This window comes from Mycteria americana, chromosome 5 (genome assembly GCF_035582795.1).
Source record: "Mycteria americana isolate JAX WOST 10 ecotype Jacksonville Zoo and Gardens chromosome 5, USCA_MyAme_1.0, whole genome shotgun sequence".
NCBI classification, from domain to species: domain Eukaryota; kingdom Metazoa; phylum Chordata; class Aves; order Ciconiiformes; family Ciconiidae; genus Mycteria; species Mycteria americana.
The window spans coordinates 32,897,332-32,919,073 of NC_134369.1; the positions used below are offsets into that span (position 1 = coordinate 32,897,332).

At 38.7% G+C, this 21,742-nt stretch overlaps 1 protein-coding gene across 1 annotated transcript in view; it reads left to right on the forward strand.

Moving 5' to 3' along the window:
* Positions 1-21,742, forward strand: part of STARD9 (StAR related lipid transfer domain containing 9) — a 118,249-nt gene that overhangs the window by 4,447 nt on the left and 92,060 nt on the right. Inside the window, exons 2-3 of the mRNA XM_075501626.1 lie at positions 11,289-11,358; positions 14,249-14,365. Coding sequence (XP_075357741.1) covers positions 11,289-11,358; positions 14,249-14,365 — 187 coding nt within the window. The remainder of the gene's footprint in view (positions 1-11,288; positions 11,359-14,248; positions 14,366-21,742) is intronic.

Below are 21,742 nucleotides of genomic sequence, written 5' to 3' on the forward strand. Positions count from 1 at the left end.
GCAAATATCTTTTCCACTTTTCAACTGCCTCTGTGGCCTGGAAAAGGAGAGACTGGCAAGGAGCTCTTCTTTGAAAGGGTCTTTCCTGGTATCTTTAGTAACTCACAAATGAACTCTCCCATCCTCTATGAACCTCATAGACATGTCACCTGAAAGAGCTGCTGAACAGATTAATTAACCTGAAAGCTGCCCTTTGCCTTTCTCTCCTTTGCATTGTTTCCAAGCTGTAACTTGAAGCCTCCTGGCCAGCTGTTTATTTCCCAATCCACTCAGGAGTTCCCGAGCTTGTCCTCCACACATTGGCAAAAGAGAGCATCAAAGAAATGTCGGGGTAGCCCCAAGCGGCAAAGCTGAACCGCACTTCCAGCTGTGCGGGTGTTTACTATCAGAGTCTGTGCCGCAGCAGCAGTTTCCCTCCTTACTGCTGCCCTGTATGGCATAGTCCTCTAATCACCTTCCTGGGATGCAGCAGGTGATGAGGCTTGAGGGTGGGATAGGGGTGGAGGGAGTTAAGTTTGAGCTCCTAAGAACACAGTTGACAGGTGTGAGCAAGCCCAAGGCTGGGGGGGAATTGTCTCGCCTAGTAAGGAAAGTTTCTTACAATTTCCAGAGACGTGCTTGGCGTGCCAGGCTAACCTGAGCAGTGCGTTGAGCGTAGCTGCAGTGAATAGGTGAGAGAGGAGCTCAGCTGATCGGTGCATTATGATGTAAACATGTAAAATTCATTTCCATGCAAAAGGAAAGTTATAAGGAAAAATGAAATTACTTCAAGCATCATTCTTGAAATGATGCAAAGTAAATCACTGTTGGTTTGTGCTGGGTATGCCTTTACTAATCTGCTGCAGGGTCAGCTTCGTTAACTAGTCTCTGTGCTGTGGTCTAGCTCCTTTGCTCTTTCTAATCACATTGTGGTAAGTAAAAGGAGGGATTATTCTGTAAGCAAGACTTTTTGCCGTTTTATAGACTGTGCTATTAGCTAACTTACACGCTTCTGTATAACCACAAGAACTTAGATAGAGCAATATTGCCTACTGCTGACAAGAGTGATAACTTGTAGCAACTTTTGTACAAAAAACATTCCTTGGATCTTATGCATAACCGATGTTAAACGCTGTATCAAAATAAAATTAAAGCAACAGCAGACTGTAGGTTATTGTTGTTCTCCCTCTTACCCCCACCAAAGCAAATGTGACTGTTTTACTTATTAAAGCATATTCCTTTTAAAATGTTTATTTTTCACTAGTTCCTCAGTGCTGCCCTTTTCAAGCACTCTTTCAACCAACCCTATTCAGGTTGTTGTATCTCTGTCTTAAAACTTAAAAATGCCAGTGGTAAGAGGAATGTGTTCTGAGGAAAGATAGCCATAGATGCTTAGGTTAACTTTTAGGTTAAGCTTTTCCAGTTATATTTAAAAAAAAAAAAAAAAGAAGCCAAGAAGCCATGACCCTACTTTATTCAAACTGTTGTTGTGATACATTACTTCAAATGCGTTTGAACACAAGTGTATAATGACACAAGATATTGGCATCATTAGTATTCATACAGCTCATTTTTGTTTACGACTTCAACTTCTGCTTAAGTTAGCTTTTCTGTGCTTTTTGAATAGTGTTTAAAAAGTGTTTGTACTTATCTTTCTTGAAAAAACAATGTTTGCAAGGAGACAACATTTGTTTTCTTTTATATTTCTAAAGGTAGATGGAAGGATTTTTTTTTTCTGCTTTTTGGTACTTTTCTTGAGCTGACTTAAACTTTGCTTTGTGACCCAAGTATGTGTTGGATATATTAGCTCTCTGTTAATGGAATATTGCCATAATCTCTATTAACTGCTTTACTGGATGTAAATGGAAATAACTTCCTTAGAAATCTGTATGCATTAGCACAAGAAATATATAGCAGTTAAAAATTCTCTGGAAAATGGATGTAGTATAATTTTGTTTTATAGGTATTCACCATATGTTCCACATGGATGTAATTTTTCAAATACAAGACAAAATACTGCTTTCTTTGAAGAAAACAACAAAATTGTCTTTCATTTCAAAGGGACCAGAATGTATCTGTGAAAAGAAAAAGTATAAATATAGGAAAAACCAGGTAACAGGCAAGAGTCAAAAACACTTGTTAGCTTGCTTAGGACTGTTAGATACCTCTCATGCTATTCCAAGTTTTAGACTAAGGCAGGGCATTGAACAGAGTATAGCAAAGTGTCTTGCCTCTACCCTGACCTTGTTTCCTTAACCTTCTCAATCGTATATTTTGGTATATATATTCCTTGCTACCTTGGTGCTCTCGTCTGCTCACACCTAGACAAATGGCAGGCTTTTATGTACTTTTATCTACTGTGGTAGCTGAGTGAATGTTGTTCCTCTGTGTCCCTCTGTTACATGACAGTCACTTTCTTCAGGTGGTGGTAGTTGAATTCTGTCCCAAAAGCCATGGGTTTTGAGCTTGGTACCTTCTGGTGGGAAAGAGCTGTCTCGGGCCTCCAAAAGTTGCTGTCTGAAAATCTGTACAAACTGCATTGGTTATGCATTGCTCATGATTACAAGCTTTTTTTCCACAGAAGAGGTGGGATTTTTAAACAAAAAGTTGAAATTCTAATTTTGTGTTTATAGAGAGGAGGTCCCTCTCCCAAACAAACGTATTTTAACATTTGTGTATCCTGTTTTGTAAGCTAGCCTATTGTTAAGGTTACCTTGGCACCTTTTCCTCTCTTTCTCAAATCAGTTATTTTGCTTTGCCTAGTCTATTATTTAAAGTTTCATGTAAGCTGTCATTGAGGTGGCTGCTCTTTTCTCTTAGTATCTGTACTTGGCACTAGCAGGTGGCTTTCGTAAGTCACATCTGTGTTTTTATAAGGATACTGCATCAGCAACCTTTCCCAGATGTATTCTTCTTGCAGTTGCGTGAAGCAAGTTTTCTAACTTTGGTAAAGGGCAGACTTTCTATCTCTTTAAAAGGGCAGTACTCTGCATGTCCTGAGTGGCCACCACCGCCCATTCCACAGAAGATGGTGCTTCTGCTGGTTTTATGTGACAATACTGTGCCTGTACACGTTTAAGCCAGCAGCACAAGGTGCTAGCTACTGGCGGTTTACTTCCCAGAGTAAGAGGCTGACTGCCTCCTCTTCTTTCACTTCCTTTGTTGCCTGTGCAAAAGCAGCTACAACAATGTCCTAAAACAACAACAGCAAAACCAGCTTTTGGAAGCCTTCTAACTAATATTTTGCATTTTCATAGAACACTTTTCCTCCCAAGTCCCAAGAATACTTTGTGAGTGTCAGAATGTTTTGGAGCAGGGATCAGATTTTTTGTATGCAGCAAGGAAAAATGGGGCACAATGTCATTAAATAACCTGGCCAGAACCATGGCTGTGCTGGGCAGTTTTGTTCTCTAAGCCCACATACTCTATCTGAGAGGAGTTGTAGTAATGTAAGATGACGTGACTGCATGCATAGAGATCGCTGCGCATCTCCCCCGGGGAATGGTGCAGAGGTTGGATGCTAGTCTTGTGGAACCTTTGTGCAGTACATCGGGAGGCACCACCACTGTGCACAGAGAATTTATGTGAGTTTTGGGTAGGATTTCCCCAGTTTTCTTTTCTTTAGTCCAATGCTTCATGTGAACTTTAAAAAGCAGTGCACTTCTAAAATTTTCCTGCCATCTTCCTATCTGTAGCATAGATTTTAAACAAAGTAATAGAGTTTTGCACCTCTGTTTTTAGAATTTAAGGGTTTACTGTAGTAGCTGCTTTTGATACAATGAAAGAGGTACCTAAGCAAGAGAGATGAGACAGCGCATAGCAGCATTCAGTGTCACAGTCATTTATTTAACTATGATCACAGGTTGACGTTCTGTCCTGGTGGAATGAAAACTGACCACTGTATCCAAGTTCTGGTTTGCATGAAAATCACGGCATTTGCACAGAATTTCTTTGATGCAAAAGTCTGTGAATTATGCTATCTCATTACTCAGTAAACAGTTGGGAAATCAAGGGTGCATGAAACTGGACTGACTGGATTGTAGCTTTGTTTCAAATCCTCCTTATTTCATGCTTCCTTAAATGCTGGTGGTATGACAGATGAAAAGAGGTTTTCCTCTCCTCCTCCCTCCTCCCCTCAATGCCTCTGTATGAAAGAGAAAGCATCATTATTCCACAGCTGTTCAAAGCACTGATGGATCATCAGAAGTGTTTCTGACTTGGATTGCTCAAGGAAGATGCCTGACACTCTTGTTCTAGCAGTACAAGACTTCAGAGATGGTGCAGACTGGAACACGCTTCTTGTACTGTGCCGTTTGCATGGGCAGGATTGCAGAGCTTACTGTGACTGGAGGAGGCCATCCTCTGCTTCCTCTCCTAGCTCATGAATATATATGTCAAGTCTGGTAAGATTAAGAAGACTAACTGTTTGAGCAGGCCTGTATCTGAAAAGAGCACTGACAATGCCTCATGTTTATCTCTGCACCAAATATTCCTATTTTTGTTGCTATATAATATTTGCAAAGAAGAATAGGGGGAAACCACACGAGGATGATGGTGATCACTAGGAGTGGTGATTTTTGACTATCAGATTGTGTTAGCCATTATCAGAGCCAGTGAAAGCTCTGTGCAGCTAGGAGTAGCCTTGAAAGATAACTCGAGCAGCATGTCTAGTATAGCAGCGTGCTGTCTTGGTGAACTCTGTGTACTTGGCTTCAATATAGATTTTAAAATTATTTATAAACATCTGTTCTGAATTTTGTAGGAGGATTGCTGACTGGGTGTGCACTCCTCTTTTGCAAGACACAGTAAAACAATTATGACTTAAAGAGAAATATCCAAAATAGTGTTGGGTAGTACTAAATAATGAAAAACATGGAAAACCAACTTTAAGTAAATTTATTGATTATTGATACTTTAAAAAAAAAATCTGCATTAGCCAACGTGAGGATGTTCATATTGTTAAAAGCTCTTGACTTTCACAGCTTATACAGCAGTAGGGATAAGGATACAGACTATGCTGGTGTCATGGAGGGATGCTGTGGCTGTAGGTACCTTAACTTGTCAGTAGAGAGCAGAAGCTCTAATGGCTGAAGGCTTTGACATTCTTCTCTACGATTTCTAATGGACCAGCATGGAGTCTTAGTGCTCTTCTCATTGCACCCTTGGTCTCTCGACAGATGTGTCCTCAACCCATTTTGTCTGGTGCAGTGTTCTCTGAAGACTAGCATAACTTAGAAAATACACCCTGTGTTGTTTATTTCTTTTTTTCTGCAGCCAAGGTCAGTCACTTGGGAGGTGCAAAGATGGCAGCTTCTCAAAGATACCTCTGCCAAGGCCACCAATAAACAGGAGGCAGAGACACTTTATGATGTACTGTTAATGGGAAGGAAAAGATAAATCTGAATACTTGCTGAATTTTTCCCCATAAAACCTTTAGACTTTACGACCAAGAAAAAGCTTGGGTTAGATTTGCCTCAGGATTATACTGCAGCTGCTGGCATGGTGGCTGCATAGGGGTGTGATTAGATGGCACAAAGTGTACCAGGTACAAGTGGAGGCAGTTTGGTAAATGTTGTACCTTACTTGTAGGCTATCATGGCTATGGGTCACATCCTGGGAAGTAACAGAGTCCCAGAGACAGCAGCAGTGACCGCTGGCATGCATCCTGCTGAGCTTGCTACAGGTGTGCTTTTGGTTGTATTTGTAACCAGAGTGTGAAAATGTCCATCACAGTAGGCCACAGAAGACTACTTTTTTCTAGACTCTTCTAGAAAAAAGATTAAAGTGAATTGTTCCAAAAACCAGAACTGACACGATTGCCCAGATCAGCAAGAATCTCTGCAAGAAGGCAGGGATTGATACTGTTGCCATACTGCTTTTGAGGTCCTCTGTCTCAATACAGGTTGAGATTGGGTTTGGAATTAACCTGCGTGATGGGAATTGCTAGGAAAGCATAAGTACTTGCAACGATTGCATTGCAGGGTTATTTTCAAAGTTTGTATGAGTAGACACATACTCAATTATTTCAAAAATTATTTAAGATTTCTCATGTACTTGAGTGGTATATATTTGCTTTAGTATATTTGATTACTTTGGTGAACATTTGGTGGTCTGTATTTGCAGAAACTGTTTTGTTGTGTGACATGACTATTGCTAATGACTCCAATTTTTTTTTCTTTACTGCATGAGCATGTTTTTAAAATAAATAGGCGACTTTTAAAAGTCAGCTCCTTTGTTCTCCAAGTGCCTGACTGTTATTTGAGAGGGTGGAGAACTGGGGCAAATTTTGTAAAGTCTAAAATAAACAACTGCCCCCTTTCTTTCCACCCACTGCTTCCTCTAGCTCTGTATACCTACTTGCACTTCTGTACTCCGTGTCTGAACTCGTCTCAGTGAGGTCCAGCAAGCTGTGGAAATGTCCCTCTCGGGGGTCTTGATCCTCCCATGATTCTTTTCCACTGGCTCACTCTTCCAGGTCTTGCAGAGTGTCTGTTGTCCCTCTGGGGTTGCATTAGCTTTACTTGTTGGCTGCAGAAATAATTTGTCATAGGAACAGCAAATGTTATGAGGAGACTTTCCTTTGGGCTGTCCCTGTTTTTTGGACTGCCTCAGCAGCTTTGCCTCTGTCAGCTCTCTCTTGTAGCTCCCTGTTACAGCCCTGCCGCTGCATTCTGTACGTGCCTTACTGTTCTGTTGCTGGGTCTGCATTTCTGTAAAACTTTCTGTGTCTGAGAAGATCCAGGTCTTTCCTCGGACATGTACCATTAAATGGTCTTTCTATAGCTCTATCTTTGCATGAAAAAGAGTTATCTGTACGAAGTAATTTAGAAGAAGAGAGGCACTTCCCAAACATAGCATTAATTTTTCAAGAGGTGGGGAAGAAGGGAGGATGGGGAAACTAAATGTTAAGATCACTGTGACTTCTGAGCAGCAGAAGTCAAATGTGTTTAGTGTACTTTAGAATTGATTTTATTGGTACAAGAAATACAACTTTCATACCTGTGGAACAGAGCACCCATTCCTAAGGATGACAGGCTGTTTTAGCAGTCAAATGCAAACTGTGGTGCACACGTGTGTAAGACTGTACTGACAAACAGTTTTTGCTGAGAGCGCTTTTGTAGTGTTTGCAATCTGGAGTTAAGGTCAGAACATCTAGAACAGCTGTGAGTCTGCTTTGCCTCCTGGGCTTTACGTATTAAACTGTGCTTTCTTTCCCAAAATTCTCTGGTTGGTACCTAAAAGAAGGATGAAATAAACACATGTTTACAGGGAGGCTGAACGTACGGTTTGTAGAGTTGGGAACGGCCGCAAGTCCAGTTTTGTTTACGTTCAATGCCTTCTGGCTGTAAACTGCCGCAGAAGGGAGGGGTCTCCATTCCCACCACCGCGTGTTCCTGCCCTTTCTCTCGCTTTGGCTCAGCAACTGTGCGACCGCTGTGCTCAGCTCTCTGGAAGGGCTCACTGGCCCTGTGACCCCTTGATTATTTATTTTATTGTGTTTGTTTTCTGATTGCAGCTGATCTGAGTCATTGCATGGGTGCGTTATTGCTAGATCAGATACAAGAAAAGAAGTGAGAACACATGTGGGACGTTGGAGCAGAGAAGAGAAATTGCCCCTTGCAGCAACAGCCTGCAGTTAAGATAGATAAAGTATGCTGTGAATCTGCACTCAGAGCAAGGGGAGACTTTAGTTCTATCCCTGTTTGCTGGTGGCTTTCTTGTTGTGTGAGACTTGAACAAAGCTACTTGACTGCTGCATAGAGCTTTTTGTCTGCACAGTGAGGAATCATGTTACCTTGTGGTAAAAGGTGGTGTGGTAATTTTATTTTGTGTTGTTTGTATTTTACGCTTTTATATTTCTTTTAATATAAGTATAGAAATATGAATATATAAATTTATATATAATGAAAAATTTTTGTACTTCAAAGGTTTTATGTTTGGAATTTCTTCTTTATCTTGATTCTTCAGTAACGACTGTGGCCTGGGAGAACATCAGGTGATGAGAACCCACAGCATAAAGTAATTTGTTCATAGGGTTGTGTAGAGTGTATGTGGACTGAACGCAGTGAGTTTCATGTAATGATTATAGGTGTGGTTGGGAGCATTGCTTGTTGTTGAGGTTGCCTTATGTCTGCAATTAGAATACCCTAGCATTTAAAACTATTAAAAGCTTTGTCAGATTTCAACCATTTGGGTAGAAATCTTCCATGTATGAATGCCTGCCTCAGGCTAGATATTTTTAATTATTTTTTAAGCTTCATCCAAAACAGTTCAGCTGGTACAGAAGATGAGGTTAAGGGAAAATTAGGTTTTAAAATATTTAAAAGCAACTTAGGGTGACCTTTCATTTGAATTTCCAATTGATTTAAAATTGGAAATCTGGTGTACATTTTTTTTAATTCCCCATCTGAATCCACCCATTTCTGCCCAAGTTCTAAACAACTAAAACTCTTTAACATGCTCAGTAAAGACTTGTAAGAACATAGCAGGTAAACGTTTTAAGGGATCAGCTTTCTCTGAGTGCGTCTGAGCTTGTATTCTCTGACCAAATTGTGCTTGCACCATTCCCATGAGTCAAAAAACTCATCAGCTGGGCACTGCCTTGATAAATTGAGCTCAGTGTTGTCCAAGTCACAACTGAAGCCTGGGTACAGGAACTGAGAGCATGGTCTTGTGTCCCATTTAATCTCAATCATCTGTTTGCTGACCCCAGCTGGTGTCCAGGAAGAAACTCTGATTCAGTTGTGGAGTGTACAAGTAAACTTGGGATAGACTGGAAGAGCTTACAAGGAGAGTAGGATCATGTACCTTTGGAGCAGAGATATCAGCCTAAAACCAGCTACAGTGCAGTAGGAGAAGGGAGCAGAGACCTGCAGAGCAGCTGAAGACACTAAAATTGAACGTGGACCTGTGGACAACATGCCAGAGAGAACAGATAGCAGGTACCTGTAAGGGATGATGTGTGTGCATAGGGGGAGGAGGATAGGAACTCAGTGAACTGTAACTGGGGTCATAAGACGAAAGGGTTAACAGTAGGATGTAAAAATAGGGAATGCTCATGGGATTAGGAAGCAGCATAGGGCCAAGATCCTACTGGGGCAATTGAGAAAAGAATATGTGTAACTGAAGCAAGCTCCCTCCTAAAGGATCCCTCCAGTTTTGTCTGTCTTCTGCTGTTCTTAAATTCTTGTGGAATTCTCTGTCAAAATGTTCCATTTCCTCTTAGATCTGGTCTGCTGTAGAGGATAACTGTCAGCTTTGTCCATTAGCTAACCTGGCAGGGGTTTGTATGTGGATATGCAAGTCCCCAAACTTACTTGTGTTGGAAAACACTTGCTTTTCAAAACATCTAAGAAATTGTACATGTACAGATTAAATGCATCAGTTGCAAATTTCTACCTTAGATACTCACAGCCTCTATCCTTAAGCACTTGTCCTTCTTCATTTGCTCTTTAGGGAGCCTTATGGGGCCTCTGTTCAGTACTCAGGTGTATGTAATGCAAATTCTCTCTCCTGTGAGTGTTCCTCTTTCTCCTGTGGTCTAATTCAGGGCTCCAGGTGGCTGATGTGTTGAACTGCCGAACACTCACAGCTTAACTACAACCTCTGGGAGCTGTGCTTGTATTTTCTATGTGAAATGCCATGTATAAGTATGTATTACAGAAAGTACTAAGTTCAGTCTGTCTCAAGGCAGGTGCTCAAAATTAGTAAAGTGAAGCACAGAGACTTTAAAGTAAAGCATTATTTTCTATCTGCAAAACAGGGACAGCCTGTGCTCAGAAATGTGTTTAAAACTTCTTTATGCTTATAAAGCTCAAATGCTACAGTGACTGTCTCTGTGGAAGTCTTAAGTGTCCTAAGGCATTGTTTTGAATGTTGTTTTGGTACAGGAAGTGTGGGGTAAAAATTGAGAACTGGGGAGGAGAGACCCCAGAGGCAGGCCACATTGTACTATATGTGCTGACTGGAAGTTAGAGCTGTCAGTGAAAAGAGATTGTAATTGGGGGGGCGAGGGAGTAAATACTTCTGTACACATGTAAGGAAATCTGTTAAAAGACAGATCTGGGGCCATGAAGGAAGAGTGGTCAACTGGGTTTGAATTTTCTAACTCGTTTTATCTTATCTAGTTTTTAACTGCCCCAATGATACTGATCCAGCTGATTATCAGGGGAGATATATACAGCTAATCTCAAATGACAATGTCAGTGCCTTCAGCATGATTTTAAACAATGTGTGACAAAACTGCACTAAGGACAAAATTTATTTTCTTTCTAAACCAATTTCTTCCAGCTTTACAAACGCATCAGGTTTCATCAAAATAAAACTTTCTGGTAAAGTTGCAGCTTAGAAGATTTGTCAGTATCAGAGTGCAAAGCAATATATAGAAGAAATATAAAGGATAAAACATCTTTCTCCTCTTCTTAGCCTCTCAGTACCAAAGTGTTTGGTTATTTTCTGCTGTCAGATAAGTAGGCCGCTGACCTTGTCTTCCTCATTTCTATCTTGCTATGGATAAAAAAAGTCCATGATAATTATTGTGAGGGATGTGAATCAACACACCTATAAATAAGAGCATCTTTAACTTCAAGTAGCTATTGTGCTGTCAGCCCAGAAATAAATTTTTGGTTGGTTTCTGTTTTTTGGGGTGTTTTTTTTTTTTGCTTTGACCACATGCTTTTTTCATTCTTTTCTAGTATGACTCATCTTTGGAAGTGGAAGTTGGCTGTAGTAGCCAGTCATAGCTGTGTTCAATGGGAGTTTTATACCGACAGTATATATGAGTGTGTGGTTCTTTGCACTTGTGGAACAATCCTGTCCATTTACATTTCAGGACAGTTTTGTTTTGCTAAAGAGTACTTTTTTGAGGACTACAACAAACGCTTTGGATTATGTGGTAAAAATCAGATAGTACAACTTCACAACACTTGTGGCTCACAGGTCTGTGATGTGGATCTGTACTCCACAAAGCACAGCCAGTCTACTCGTGCTCCACTCTACTTCCTTGTAAACATAATTTAAAACAACAACTCTTAATTTGAAATAAAATCCTAACAAAGTCTTTAGGACAAGCACTTCAAAACTGTTTAATGACCGCAGTCCTGTCTTGTTCTTATGCTGTTCAGATACCTGGCTGCAGATCTGCAAATGCTACTTCCTGTCACGGAGTGTCTTACGAGTATCTGTGTTTTAGTTCTTTCTGATTTGCAATTTGCTAAAGTAAATACATATTTGTGGGGTTCACAAATTTGGCATGCACCTTTCTGCATCTTCATATTTTAAATGGATTTTTGAATGTGTTCTGTTTCCAGAGAGAGTGCAGAAGGAGGAAGAGTGATCGTAGAAGTTGATAACAAAGTGGCAAAAGTCAGAAATATAAAGGTATGCTTTTTGTTGTCTTCTCTTTCTCATATAAGGATCCTGATCCTTTTCTATGTTTGCTTGGCTATTGTATAATTCTAATAGAAATATTAAGGGAGAAGTTTAAACTGGCACAGCTCTAGAACAATTGCAGTGAAAGTGTGTGTGTGGCAGGGGTTGTTTTGATTTGGGGTTGTGTGGGGTTTGGGTTTTTTTAGACAGGGGATATAACATGTAGCTGCATTTTCTGTATTTTGTATTTGTCAAAGCTGCTGCAATCTGGCTGCACGCCATCATTCAAAGCTGTTAGTAAATTGTTTAGGATTTTGTGCTTATCTTACTAACATCTGGATAATTTCTTTCCCTGTGTGTCTCCTCCTCTCATATTTGCACTCAGAGTGCAACTGACTTGCATGAGATAGAGCCAAATGTGTTCGCCTACACTTCAGGCCTTGGTAAAAGACCAAGAGCTCTAAGAATAAACAGAATGTAGCTGTCGTCCTCCATGAGGGCTCTGGAGCTGGCCTGCATGGGAATCAACCCTCTGGTTTAGACTCTTGAACTACTTAAAGCTGCCACAGTCCTTCACTAAATTAATAGAATGGGAGCAAATCAATTTTATGTTGTCAAATGTTTTTCTGCTTGAAAAGCAAGTAAATGAACTGTGGGATAACTGCGTTACTGCGGGGATCCTAAAAGATGGATGCATTTTGTATTTCTTGTCTCTTTTTTCTTTATATCTGCAAGCCACCCAGTTATTCTGGATTGTTGGTTCAAGAGAGAGAATTTATTAGGTTTTGAAGAGAAACAGTGGCAAAAATTGAACTAAAAGATTTGAACTATTTATCTTTTTGCCATTATACTTATTTTTGTATTGACTACAAGTGTTCTTTTTTAAAGAAAGAAGAGGGGAAACATACTAGTGGTATGAGAGGTCTCATGGATGTAAAATGTTGCTTAATTTCTGTATATTTCCTTTTCAAAGGCTCTATTTGCAGGGTCTGAGACTCACTACTTTCTGCGATAGTTTACCTCAATTCCTTATATGTGTGTTAAAGCTCTGGAAGAGACGCTGTCTGTTCCTGGTGGTTGGCCTCAGGAGGGCTTAGATCCCCGCCATAGGGCTGTGAGGATCTGGGCCTCAGAGGCTGCCCACCCCCACTGACAGAGCTTCCCTCAGCAGGTGAAGGCCTCAGTCATGCAGCTGCCTACCTGTGTCCAGCTGAGGCTTGTTAGACCCAGAGGTTTTTTAATTTTATTTGGTTAAAGAGGAGCTGTGGGCTGCCTTGGGATACTGGGGAAACCATAGCAGCAGGGCAGACTGCTCGTAGCAGGCTGAGAAGGGTTGTTTGGAGGTGCGAGGGCTGGCTTGTGGATCTTTTCTGTCTTGAGGTTTCATAATTGGTGAGTTTTGTAAAGGGAGTGAGTTTGCTTTATGCATAAACTAAATTTAGACAGCCTTTGATGAATCATAGTGTATAAATTAATATTTATACACTAATGTTCACATTGTTGTATCTGGGGTGGCTGCGCTTTGTAGTTCACAACAAAACCCTTCTCACCAGAAGGGTAATCACCTCTGTGATCAGGGGCTGCTTTCCTGAGGTGGAGGGGTATTTTTTTATTTTTTATGTTTACACGTTGCAATAAGAAGGCAGTGCTCCAGGCTATCTTCTGCCTATTGCTGCAGAAAACCTAAGAAAATAAAAGGTAATTCTATAAAAATCTCTGAATCACAACATGACAAAAATGTCGTTATTGAAGATGATCAATAGGCTCATTAAGATGTTAATTCTGCCTAAAGGAAACCTTGGTTGTACCTAATTCAATGTGACAATTTTTAGAATCATGTGGGGTTTAAAATACATGAAACCTCTTTACTTCAAAGATAATTTAGAATTATTTTTGTCCTCTTTTGCTTTGCTCTTTCTTGGTTTAATAAAAAACCAAAAACCACAAACCTGTCAGATGGGCCTGTAAATTAATTTTCCCTGTAAACCTCACAGCTAGTGGCAGAGTTCAGAGCTTACAGCATGCTTTATCCAGTAATCTGGCAGACAGCACTGTCACCCCTAGATTTTGGGGCCACTGGTGAAGCGGTTTGTTTAAGTACGGAATTATAATGAACTTTTTTTTTCTGCTTCTGTTATTGCAAATGTTAAGGTTAAAATAAAGTTACTGGTTAGGTCAAAATTACATGTGGATGGCATTGATTTTGTGTAATGTTTTGACTCATTACTCTCCTTTGAGTAGAACAACAACATGTAGTTCCTTGTTCATAAGCGGATCTGTTTTATTACAAATCACTTGGGCAAGATTATACAGAAAGACCTATATGATTCCCTTAATATTTCAGTTACTGTTTCTGACTATTATGCTAGAAAGGCTTTATTATGACTAACCCGTAAAGGTTAGATTTGTAGTGTGCAGTCCCAGTGACAGAAGCATTAGCTTGCAACCATGACAAAACAAAGGGGAAACAGAGGAAGAGACCTGCATTTTCAACTATGCAGTGAGAAAATTGGTTTTGTTTTCTCACTTTGGGCATAATATCTGTGATGTGGTTCCCAGTGAAACCAAAAAATGACAGAAAAATGTAAAAAGGGCTATAGAGCTTTCCTGCTAATATAGATGTTGTGAAGGTTCATTAAATTATGTTTGTTGTATATAGCCTGGAGGACCTTAGCTGTAGTAAATGAACCCTTCAGCAAAAATTCTTCAGCATGTCTGTCATGGATGTCTCCACCTCACTCTGAGTATCAAAGAAAATTGAATAAAGAGGATTAACTATTTGTCATTCCTTTTCCACAGTACGGAACCTAGATAAAGTTCCTGTTGGTTTTTAAATACTTACTTTTTGGTCAGCTTCAAAGTAAATTGGTCTTTCTGCCTTTTTTCTTTCTGTTGTCAGGTTGACAGTAGGCTTGATGGCACTTGGGACTCGAGAGAAAAGACTGTGGCCTTCAGCTTTGATTACTGCTACTGGTCAGTTGATCCCGAAGATCCAAAGTATGCATCTCAGGAAATGGTAAGTGATGCTGTTCTTCGAGTCTGTGTTCCCTTCCTATTTTGTCCTTTATATTCACATCTACAGGAAGAGATTGAGACATAGGATGGATGAAATTTCATTTTCTTTTGTGCCTCCATCTTTTTCTTATTTGTTTGTAATACCACAGTACTCGGTCCTTTTGTCTTCAGTAGGAGCAGTAGGACTGCAATACCCATGTTCGTCAACTGAAGCAGACTTTCATTAGATCTGTCAGCTTTGGTAGTGATCGTTAATTGTGATGATATGAAGACTTTAGCTTAGCAACGAGAATTTTGAAGGAGGGGAGGGGAATCGGGTTGTAGATGGAGAAAGCTCTGAGGTGAAAGCAAAAGTGTTGAGGTGATGCTGCTGAAAGGATTAACAGTGAAGTAATCACACTTTTAACAGTAGTAAATGTTACTTATAGTGTATTGTTCTAAGCACTTTTTCTTGCTAAAGCATCAGAAATCTGTTATAACTAATGGACACTCTTCCTAGTTTGAAGATCCAAGGTTTGATTGATTAAGAAAGAAAGTTGAAGGATTCGGTATTAAAATAGGATACAACTGCAAATTTTTGTTAAAAAGAAGGAATTATTAAATCTGCTACAAATAAATAAATATTATGCGTGGCAAAGCTATCCAAAGATTTCCCTATGCATGCATACAATCATATATGTCTGCATTAAAATAAGTTTTTACTGCTCTTTTGTCTTCAGAATTGTACCTTACTTCATTTCCATCTATTGCCAGTACAATTGTTCCTGAAATTCCAACCTGTATAATTGTAGTGTTTTTGACAGAAAGCATCACTTAAGTCTGAGATAGTCCTGTGAAATACATATTTCTGGTGGTGATGAGTACAGGATCATTTTACTGCTGGGAGTCAATATTAGAAAAACTATGAAATTTGGCAATTACCAGAACAATAGATCAAATTTTTGATTGGTGCATTTCCTGCTTGGTGCAGTAGCATGGAAGAGATTTTGGGAACTCAGGAAGTGTGTATTTAGTGTTTAAAAAAGAAAGTTGTCTTTCTAAAGTACTCAGCACTAGATAAACTTCCATTTTAAGGGATTACAAGTAAGAAATCTTTAAATATTGAACTGTTGGGGTTTGGGTGTCGTCGTGTTCCCCCCCCTTTATATTATCTTACTTGCTTATTTGGATTGTATGTTCTTTGTGAGTTTTTCTCATAATACACTTAGAAGCGTGCTTCTTAGAACTGTTGACAATACGGTTGGCTTTCTAGCTGAAATGGTTTAGCAGATGAAGTGTTGATAAATACAGTCTGCCAAGTCAGCTTTATCTCTACTTGGTATGAAAAATTATCAGAACTGCCAAATGGAAAATATAAATATTGGCTACAAAGTGTAATTTTTTTTCCTTGTTGTTATTAAATACAAGTGCAATTGAAAAAGAATGTGAAATGCAATATAAACAGTGCAGCTTCCTTGCTGGGGCTGAGTAGGTATTTCGGACACTGTGGCGAGTCTTGTGTTATCATACAATACAGTTTTAGCCAATAAAAACACTGAAGGGGAAACACAAACTCACTGGCCATGGAAAATGAAGTAATGGGCCATAGTTTCCTTACTTGTGCCTGATGCTGGCTGAAAGGATGGCCAGTGCTGCTCCATGTAACCATTGGGTTCTTGAGCCTCTGACAGACCTCTCTCATGAGTTAAGAAAAGTTTAAAGATGGACTGGTGCTTTGAAAGGCCTGGAGTCATCAGTGAATTTCTTGGGCTTTTTACCTGTCTTGGTGATTGTAGAACCAGGAAAGTATACTTTAAATGTCCTTGAGAAGAGGACTGCTGGAATACTGCAATCTTACCGTGCTTTTGTGCATTTGTCTGTCCCCTTACACTGTATGAATGAAGTTTATTGTACTAATTCCATGTTTTGAACAATTACTTCAGTGCTGAGCTTGAAGTTTCTAAGCTTCTTACAGCAATGATGCTATCGGCAGCCAAAGGAGGTTTGGTAACGCTGTCATGCAGTAAAAGCTTTCTTTCATGGGCTGACCTTGGATTACTTTTTCCTTGAAGATGTCCTGCCAACTGTTATTATACATGATTGGTGTATTGGTTGAGGATGAAAAGAAGATTAAAATATCTGCCTCCAGGTTCATTTTTGTAGAATGTTGTCTTTTACTAAACTGTCCTTCTTTTTGTCCTCTGGATGGACATATAAAAATGAAGTCCTAACAGTTTCTTCAGTTGTTAAGGATTCTGTGACAATAAAACAGTAGTGAGAGGGCTGCAAATCGTAGGGTTTAGGCAAAAATATGATTTTAAAGTTGCAAATCTGCTTCTCTGAATAATTCTTACCATTTATTCTGGATGTTAACGTTGCCCATTTCAGGTTCTGGTCCCTTGCATTCCAGAGGTGACTACACAAAATGCATTTTGTTCCCTCTGTATTGTGATCATATACTTCACAGGTACTTGTGACAGGCTTAAGTCACACGTGTGTAAGTACTTTCAAATGTTTGGATGAAAAGTTCAGATTTATTGCTCTGTTTATAAAAATTGTGCTTTCTCTGCCACCTGTATTCTACTTCTATTTGCCAAAATGAGAATACATGTTGCTCACCTTGTTTGTCTTTCCTAATACAATCATGTTAATATTTCTTCTATTGCCTTTTTTAATTTAAAAAAAAGATGGGAAGGTATTTTTTCACTTTAATTAGAGGAGAGCAGACCTTGCAATACAGTACACTGAAGAGGAACTGAACCAAATTAGTAAAATCTGCACTGCCCATGTGACAGATGATATTGCCTTTACTCTTTTTTTTCTTTTTTTTTTTTTTTTTTTCAATAGCACTGAAACTGGAAGTACTTTTCCCTTCAAAAAGCTGGCACAAACAGTCAAAAATATAAATTATTTTTAGGAAGTGTTATTGTCTACGTATAGGGCTAATTTGAAAAATAATTCTCTCTTCATGGTATATACAAGCTTTCTTGATTGACATTATGTAAATAATGTAAGCCTCCTCACATCTCTGAAAAGAGGAAAGTTTCCTAAATTAAAAACAGAACTCATTTTTGACTACTGAAAGAAGATCTTATCACTGTTGATGTCTGGGAAATAGGCTTCTTAGCAGAGATAACTTGTTGGATAGTGGTTGGTTTCGGAAGATGGTTTCAGGTACACGTGGATAGTCTTTGACTGTTGTTCAAGATTATTCTCTCATTTAAAACATTTGAGGAACTAAATATGAGCCAGAGTTCTGTTTTCTTTATTTCTCTCCTAACAGTGGTGAAATATGAAGCTATACAGTGTTTCTAATGATGATCCAGTAATCTATAAGCTTAATTTAGAAGTCTAATAGCAGTGGTCTGAATTCTTAGTCTTTCTTTAGAAATTATAAATTCTTTACAAAATGTAAGATTTTTTAATAGTTCAGCTATGCAAGTATTATGATCATTTTCCAAATAAGTATTATGATCATTTTCAGAAATATTATGATCAAGATCATTTTCATAAGTATTATGATCAAGTATTATGATAATTTTCCATCATATTTTCCAATAATATGATCATATTCCAAATAATATTATGTCATTTTACAATGCGACCTCTGATTTTTAGGTGGCCGGTTTGAGATCCTTGGGCCTGTTGCTTTTGTTTTCTCACTAGACAGTTGAATACTTTGTGTTGGTATTAAGCTGAGCTTTTCATCTGCTTTCACAGATGTGCAATTCTTTCCAAAGGGGAGTCTACCTTCTCTTTTTAAAGACAATTTTTTTTTCCTCAGTGGATTTGTTGGTGCATAAACAAAATAGAGGAATAAAGAAATACCCTAAGAGAAGAGTCACTGGCTAAGTCAACCAGAGCTGCCAGCCACTAAAGGAAGAAGGAAAGGAAACAGATGTGCTAAATCCTTCTAAGTACAGAGAGATGAACCAGGCACTAGGGCTACATGGCAGAGAGAAGGAAACAGTGTATCAAAAAATTGTGTGGGACCAATGGAAGAACAGAATTAATATTTATTTAATTCAGGACAGGAACAGAACATTTGATGGGCAAAATATGAAATGAGAAACAAAAGGAAATTCTAAAAGATTATAGGCATTTAAGAGAAAAAGGTCATGCGTGTTTTTTCTGATCTTAACTCTGCAATTTGTTACATGCATTTTTCCATGGTTATAAACGAGGGAATGGTTTTCCAAACCATCACTGTCAAGAAGTAGTTATACTCTCAGAGAAAAAACAGACAAACAAACAACAAACCCCACCAAAAACAAAACCCACAAACAAACCACCAAAACCAAACAAAAACCAACCAAATAAAAAAAACCCACAAGAAACTCTAATACTTCTGGTGATGTTCCTTTTCCTGCCACTTTTGAGACAAATTGTTAATTTTTCTCTGCGCTGTATTGCTGCAGAATTAGTTTAGTCTCGCAGAGGGAGAATGCTGAATGTCTGCACCTGGGCTTTACCACTTGCATACAGTGAAGTAGTTTCGCCATGTCTCCCTGCATTCTTGCATTAAGGTTTTTCTGGAAGGTGAGTTGGGCACTATACAAAACCTTCTTTAGTAAAGGGGGACATTTGTGTAAAAGTAACTATTGCTTCCTTCTCCCCCCCACGCCTTTCCTCCACATATGTCTTCAGGAAGCTGTGTGTAGTTCAGGATTGTTTTCCAAAGACAATGTTGGAAATCCATTGCTCTTTGGCCATTGTGTAACTATGGGATTATCCCTTAATAGAAATTCATGGTATATTTCTATTTTGCAGTAAAAATAATGTATGATAATGATATTGTAATGATATTTAGGGTTATAATTGTTATTGTTATAGGTAGATTCAGGCTTGCTGATTCATTCTGCTGGTTGAATATGATATGAATATTGATACGTACATATTGATATGATATGAATATGTAGGTGCTTCGATAGGTGCATGGTAGGTGCATATGTAGGTGGTTTGATAGGGGATTTGTAGGTGCATATATATGATATGATATGAATAGGTGCTTTGAGACGTTTGTAGTTGTCTCGCAAACAAACATCTAAATTTAAACTTGTTTAAATTTAAATTTTTGTCTGGCATAGAACAGTCTGTTTCAATCTTTTGAGTTTCCTTTGTAAAACCTAAAATAGCTCTTAATGAATCTTTCCTCAAGTCTGTTTTAGCTCCACCAAGCAAAGGAAAATGTTTAAAGCAGTGGCAAAACTTAAGTAAATGCCCATTTAAATCCTGCTGAAAAAAAAAAAAAAGAAAATTCAGCTTAGTCTAATGCCAGTACAGTAAACAAAATCTTAAGAGTATTCTGCACAAGAGTATTCTTAAGGCTACAGGAACACATGCAAGCATTGAGTATTCTTGTATCTGGTTGTTATAGCTTCATTCCTCAGCTTCCCTCCAGCCATCCTACCCATCCGGTTATTGTGCATGCACAGTAACCGCGGTGAGCAGACCGACCCACAGGATGTACAAGCAGGTATTTACATGGAACGGTTGCCATAGATAGCTGATGTGTAGCAATCTGTTTCTTTTGATAAGAGGAATACATCCCATGACTAATAGGCTTTGAATGGTAGAGATAGTGAAATCCAGAAAAGTGCTTAAGTGCTCAACTTGCACTGATTTCAGTGGGATCCAAATCTCTGACTGGGTTTTTTTGAAACACTTTTTGTAGATCTCAAGCTTAGTTTTTGCACCTTGGTGCATCAGTTAAATGGAGATGATAATGTTTATAAGGGAAATAATAATTTAGACTTTAGAATTTTTACCTCAGGCTTTCAAAATAATGAAATAAATTATATTCATATTGGTCAAGGAATTTCACACTTCTGGGCTTGACTTGATAAGGATTTTATTTTGGTTTGGCGTAGTGTATCAGGCTTATGCAGGTATGAATATTCCTTCAGTGTCTTTCTGAATATTATCATTTTCAGTAATGACCCTCACTGGACCTTCTAAGATGCAATCATAAAAGTGCTCGACTGAAAAGGCCATGATCAAACAGAAAGATGGCTATCTATGAGGTAAATCTAAGAAATACGAGAGTGCACAGAGGTTCAAGATTTTGAATGGATTTCCTTGTATGTGGAGGTTGCACTGTGATGTGTCATATGTGAAAAGTGTTATCTTAACGAATCAAGATAGTTTTACAGTGAGAAGGCAGTAAGGGTATGAAAACAAGTCTTATTGCAAATGTCAGTAACTGCTCCTAATTTCTTGACTTTCTTGCCCCCCCCGACTCCCCCATTCTTCAGCACTGGCTTACTAATATAAGTGAAAGAATAACTGATTCTTTTTTTGGTGCGCTTCCACTGTGCATTTGAACTGTCGAGGGTTTTACAGGACCGCTCAAAAGCAAGACAGTGTGTTAAATTAAAGGTTGTTTATTTCTAAACTTTATATAACAAGTGACATGGGTTCTCTTTGCCTGTCTGTTCATTGCAAGTGTGTGCTAGGAAGAACTTTCCATTCAAACACATTATCTAATTATCTCTATCTTTGTTTATAAATATATTCATTGTGAAGATTGGGTTTTATTCTGTGCTCTGAAGGCAGAAATGAGGGTTACTGATGGCTCATGTGAGTGAATGCACATGACACCTGTAAACAGATTTTTCCATTTCTTATTTGTTTTAAAAGTACCATAATTGCTTTTCATCACATTTGACTTCCCAGCATAGTTGGGTTTTATAGTACTTCCAGCTAAGAAAAGTAGTTGGGGAAAGGGGCAGACAGGCAGATGATTTTCTTACCTCCCCATCAGAGTGTAACTGAAAAGCAAATAGAAGAAGAAACAGATATGTTTGTTTTAATACACAAGATCTTCAATATGGCACTAGGTTTTTTGTTTTGTTTTTTTGGAGTGGTTTGTTTGTTTTACATGTTAATTGAAAAAGTTTAGAAAAGTTACACAACAGTATTGTTTGGAAGCAAAATATTGCAACATACTTTTCAACCCTTCATCAGACTGTCGCTGTACTTTCTCTTTTTTTTTTTTTAAATGCAAATGTAGTCACAATTCTGAAGAACTTCAACTGAGAGACCTTTCCTTTGTAAGCTGAGTTTGTGACACTTCCATGCCTCCATACATTCCCTGTGAGATACGAGTTTTTGTCTTGTGAATTCTCAAGACAAATTCAAAATCTGTTATCTGGCATATGCGCTTAATTCTAAAAATTATAACATAATAAAGCTCTAATTTAAATATCTTGAAAAATCCTTCAATTTTTTCTCTCTTTCTGTTTCTCCCCCCCCCATCTTGGTGTAAAAGGAGGGAGAAAGAGGAGGCAGCAGTGGCTGTGGGTGTAAATGGCATTTTCACATGAAATAGTTGAAAAGCAGTGAGCATTCCATCCGCAACATTTTTTTCTCCAACCCAGAGTGAGACAGAAGTGAAAAG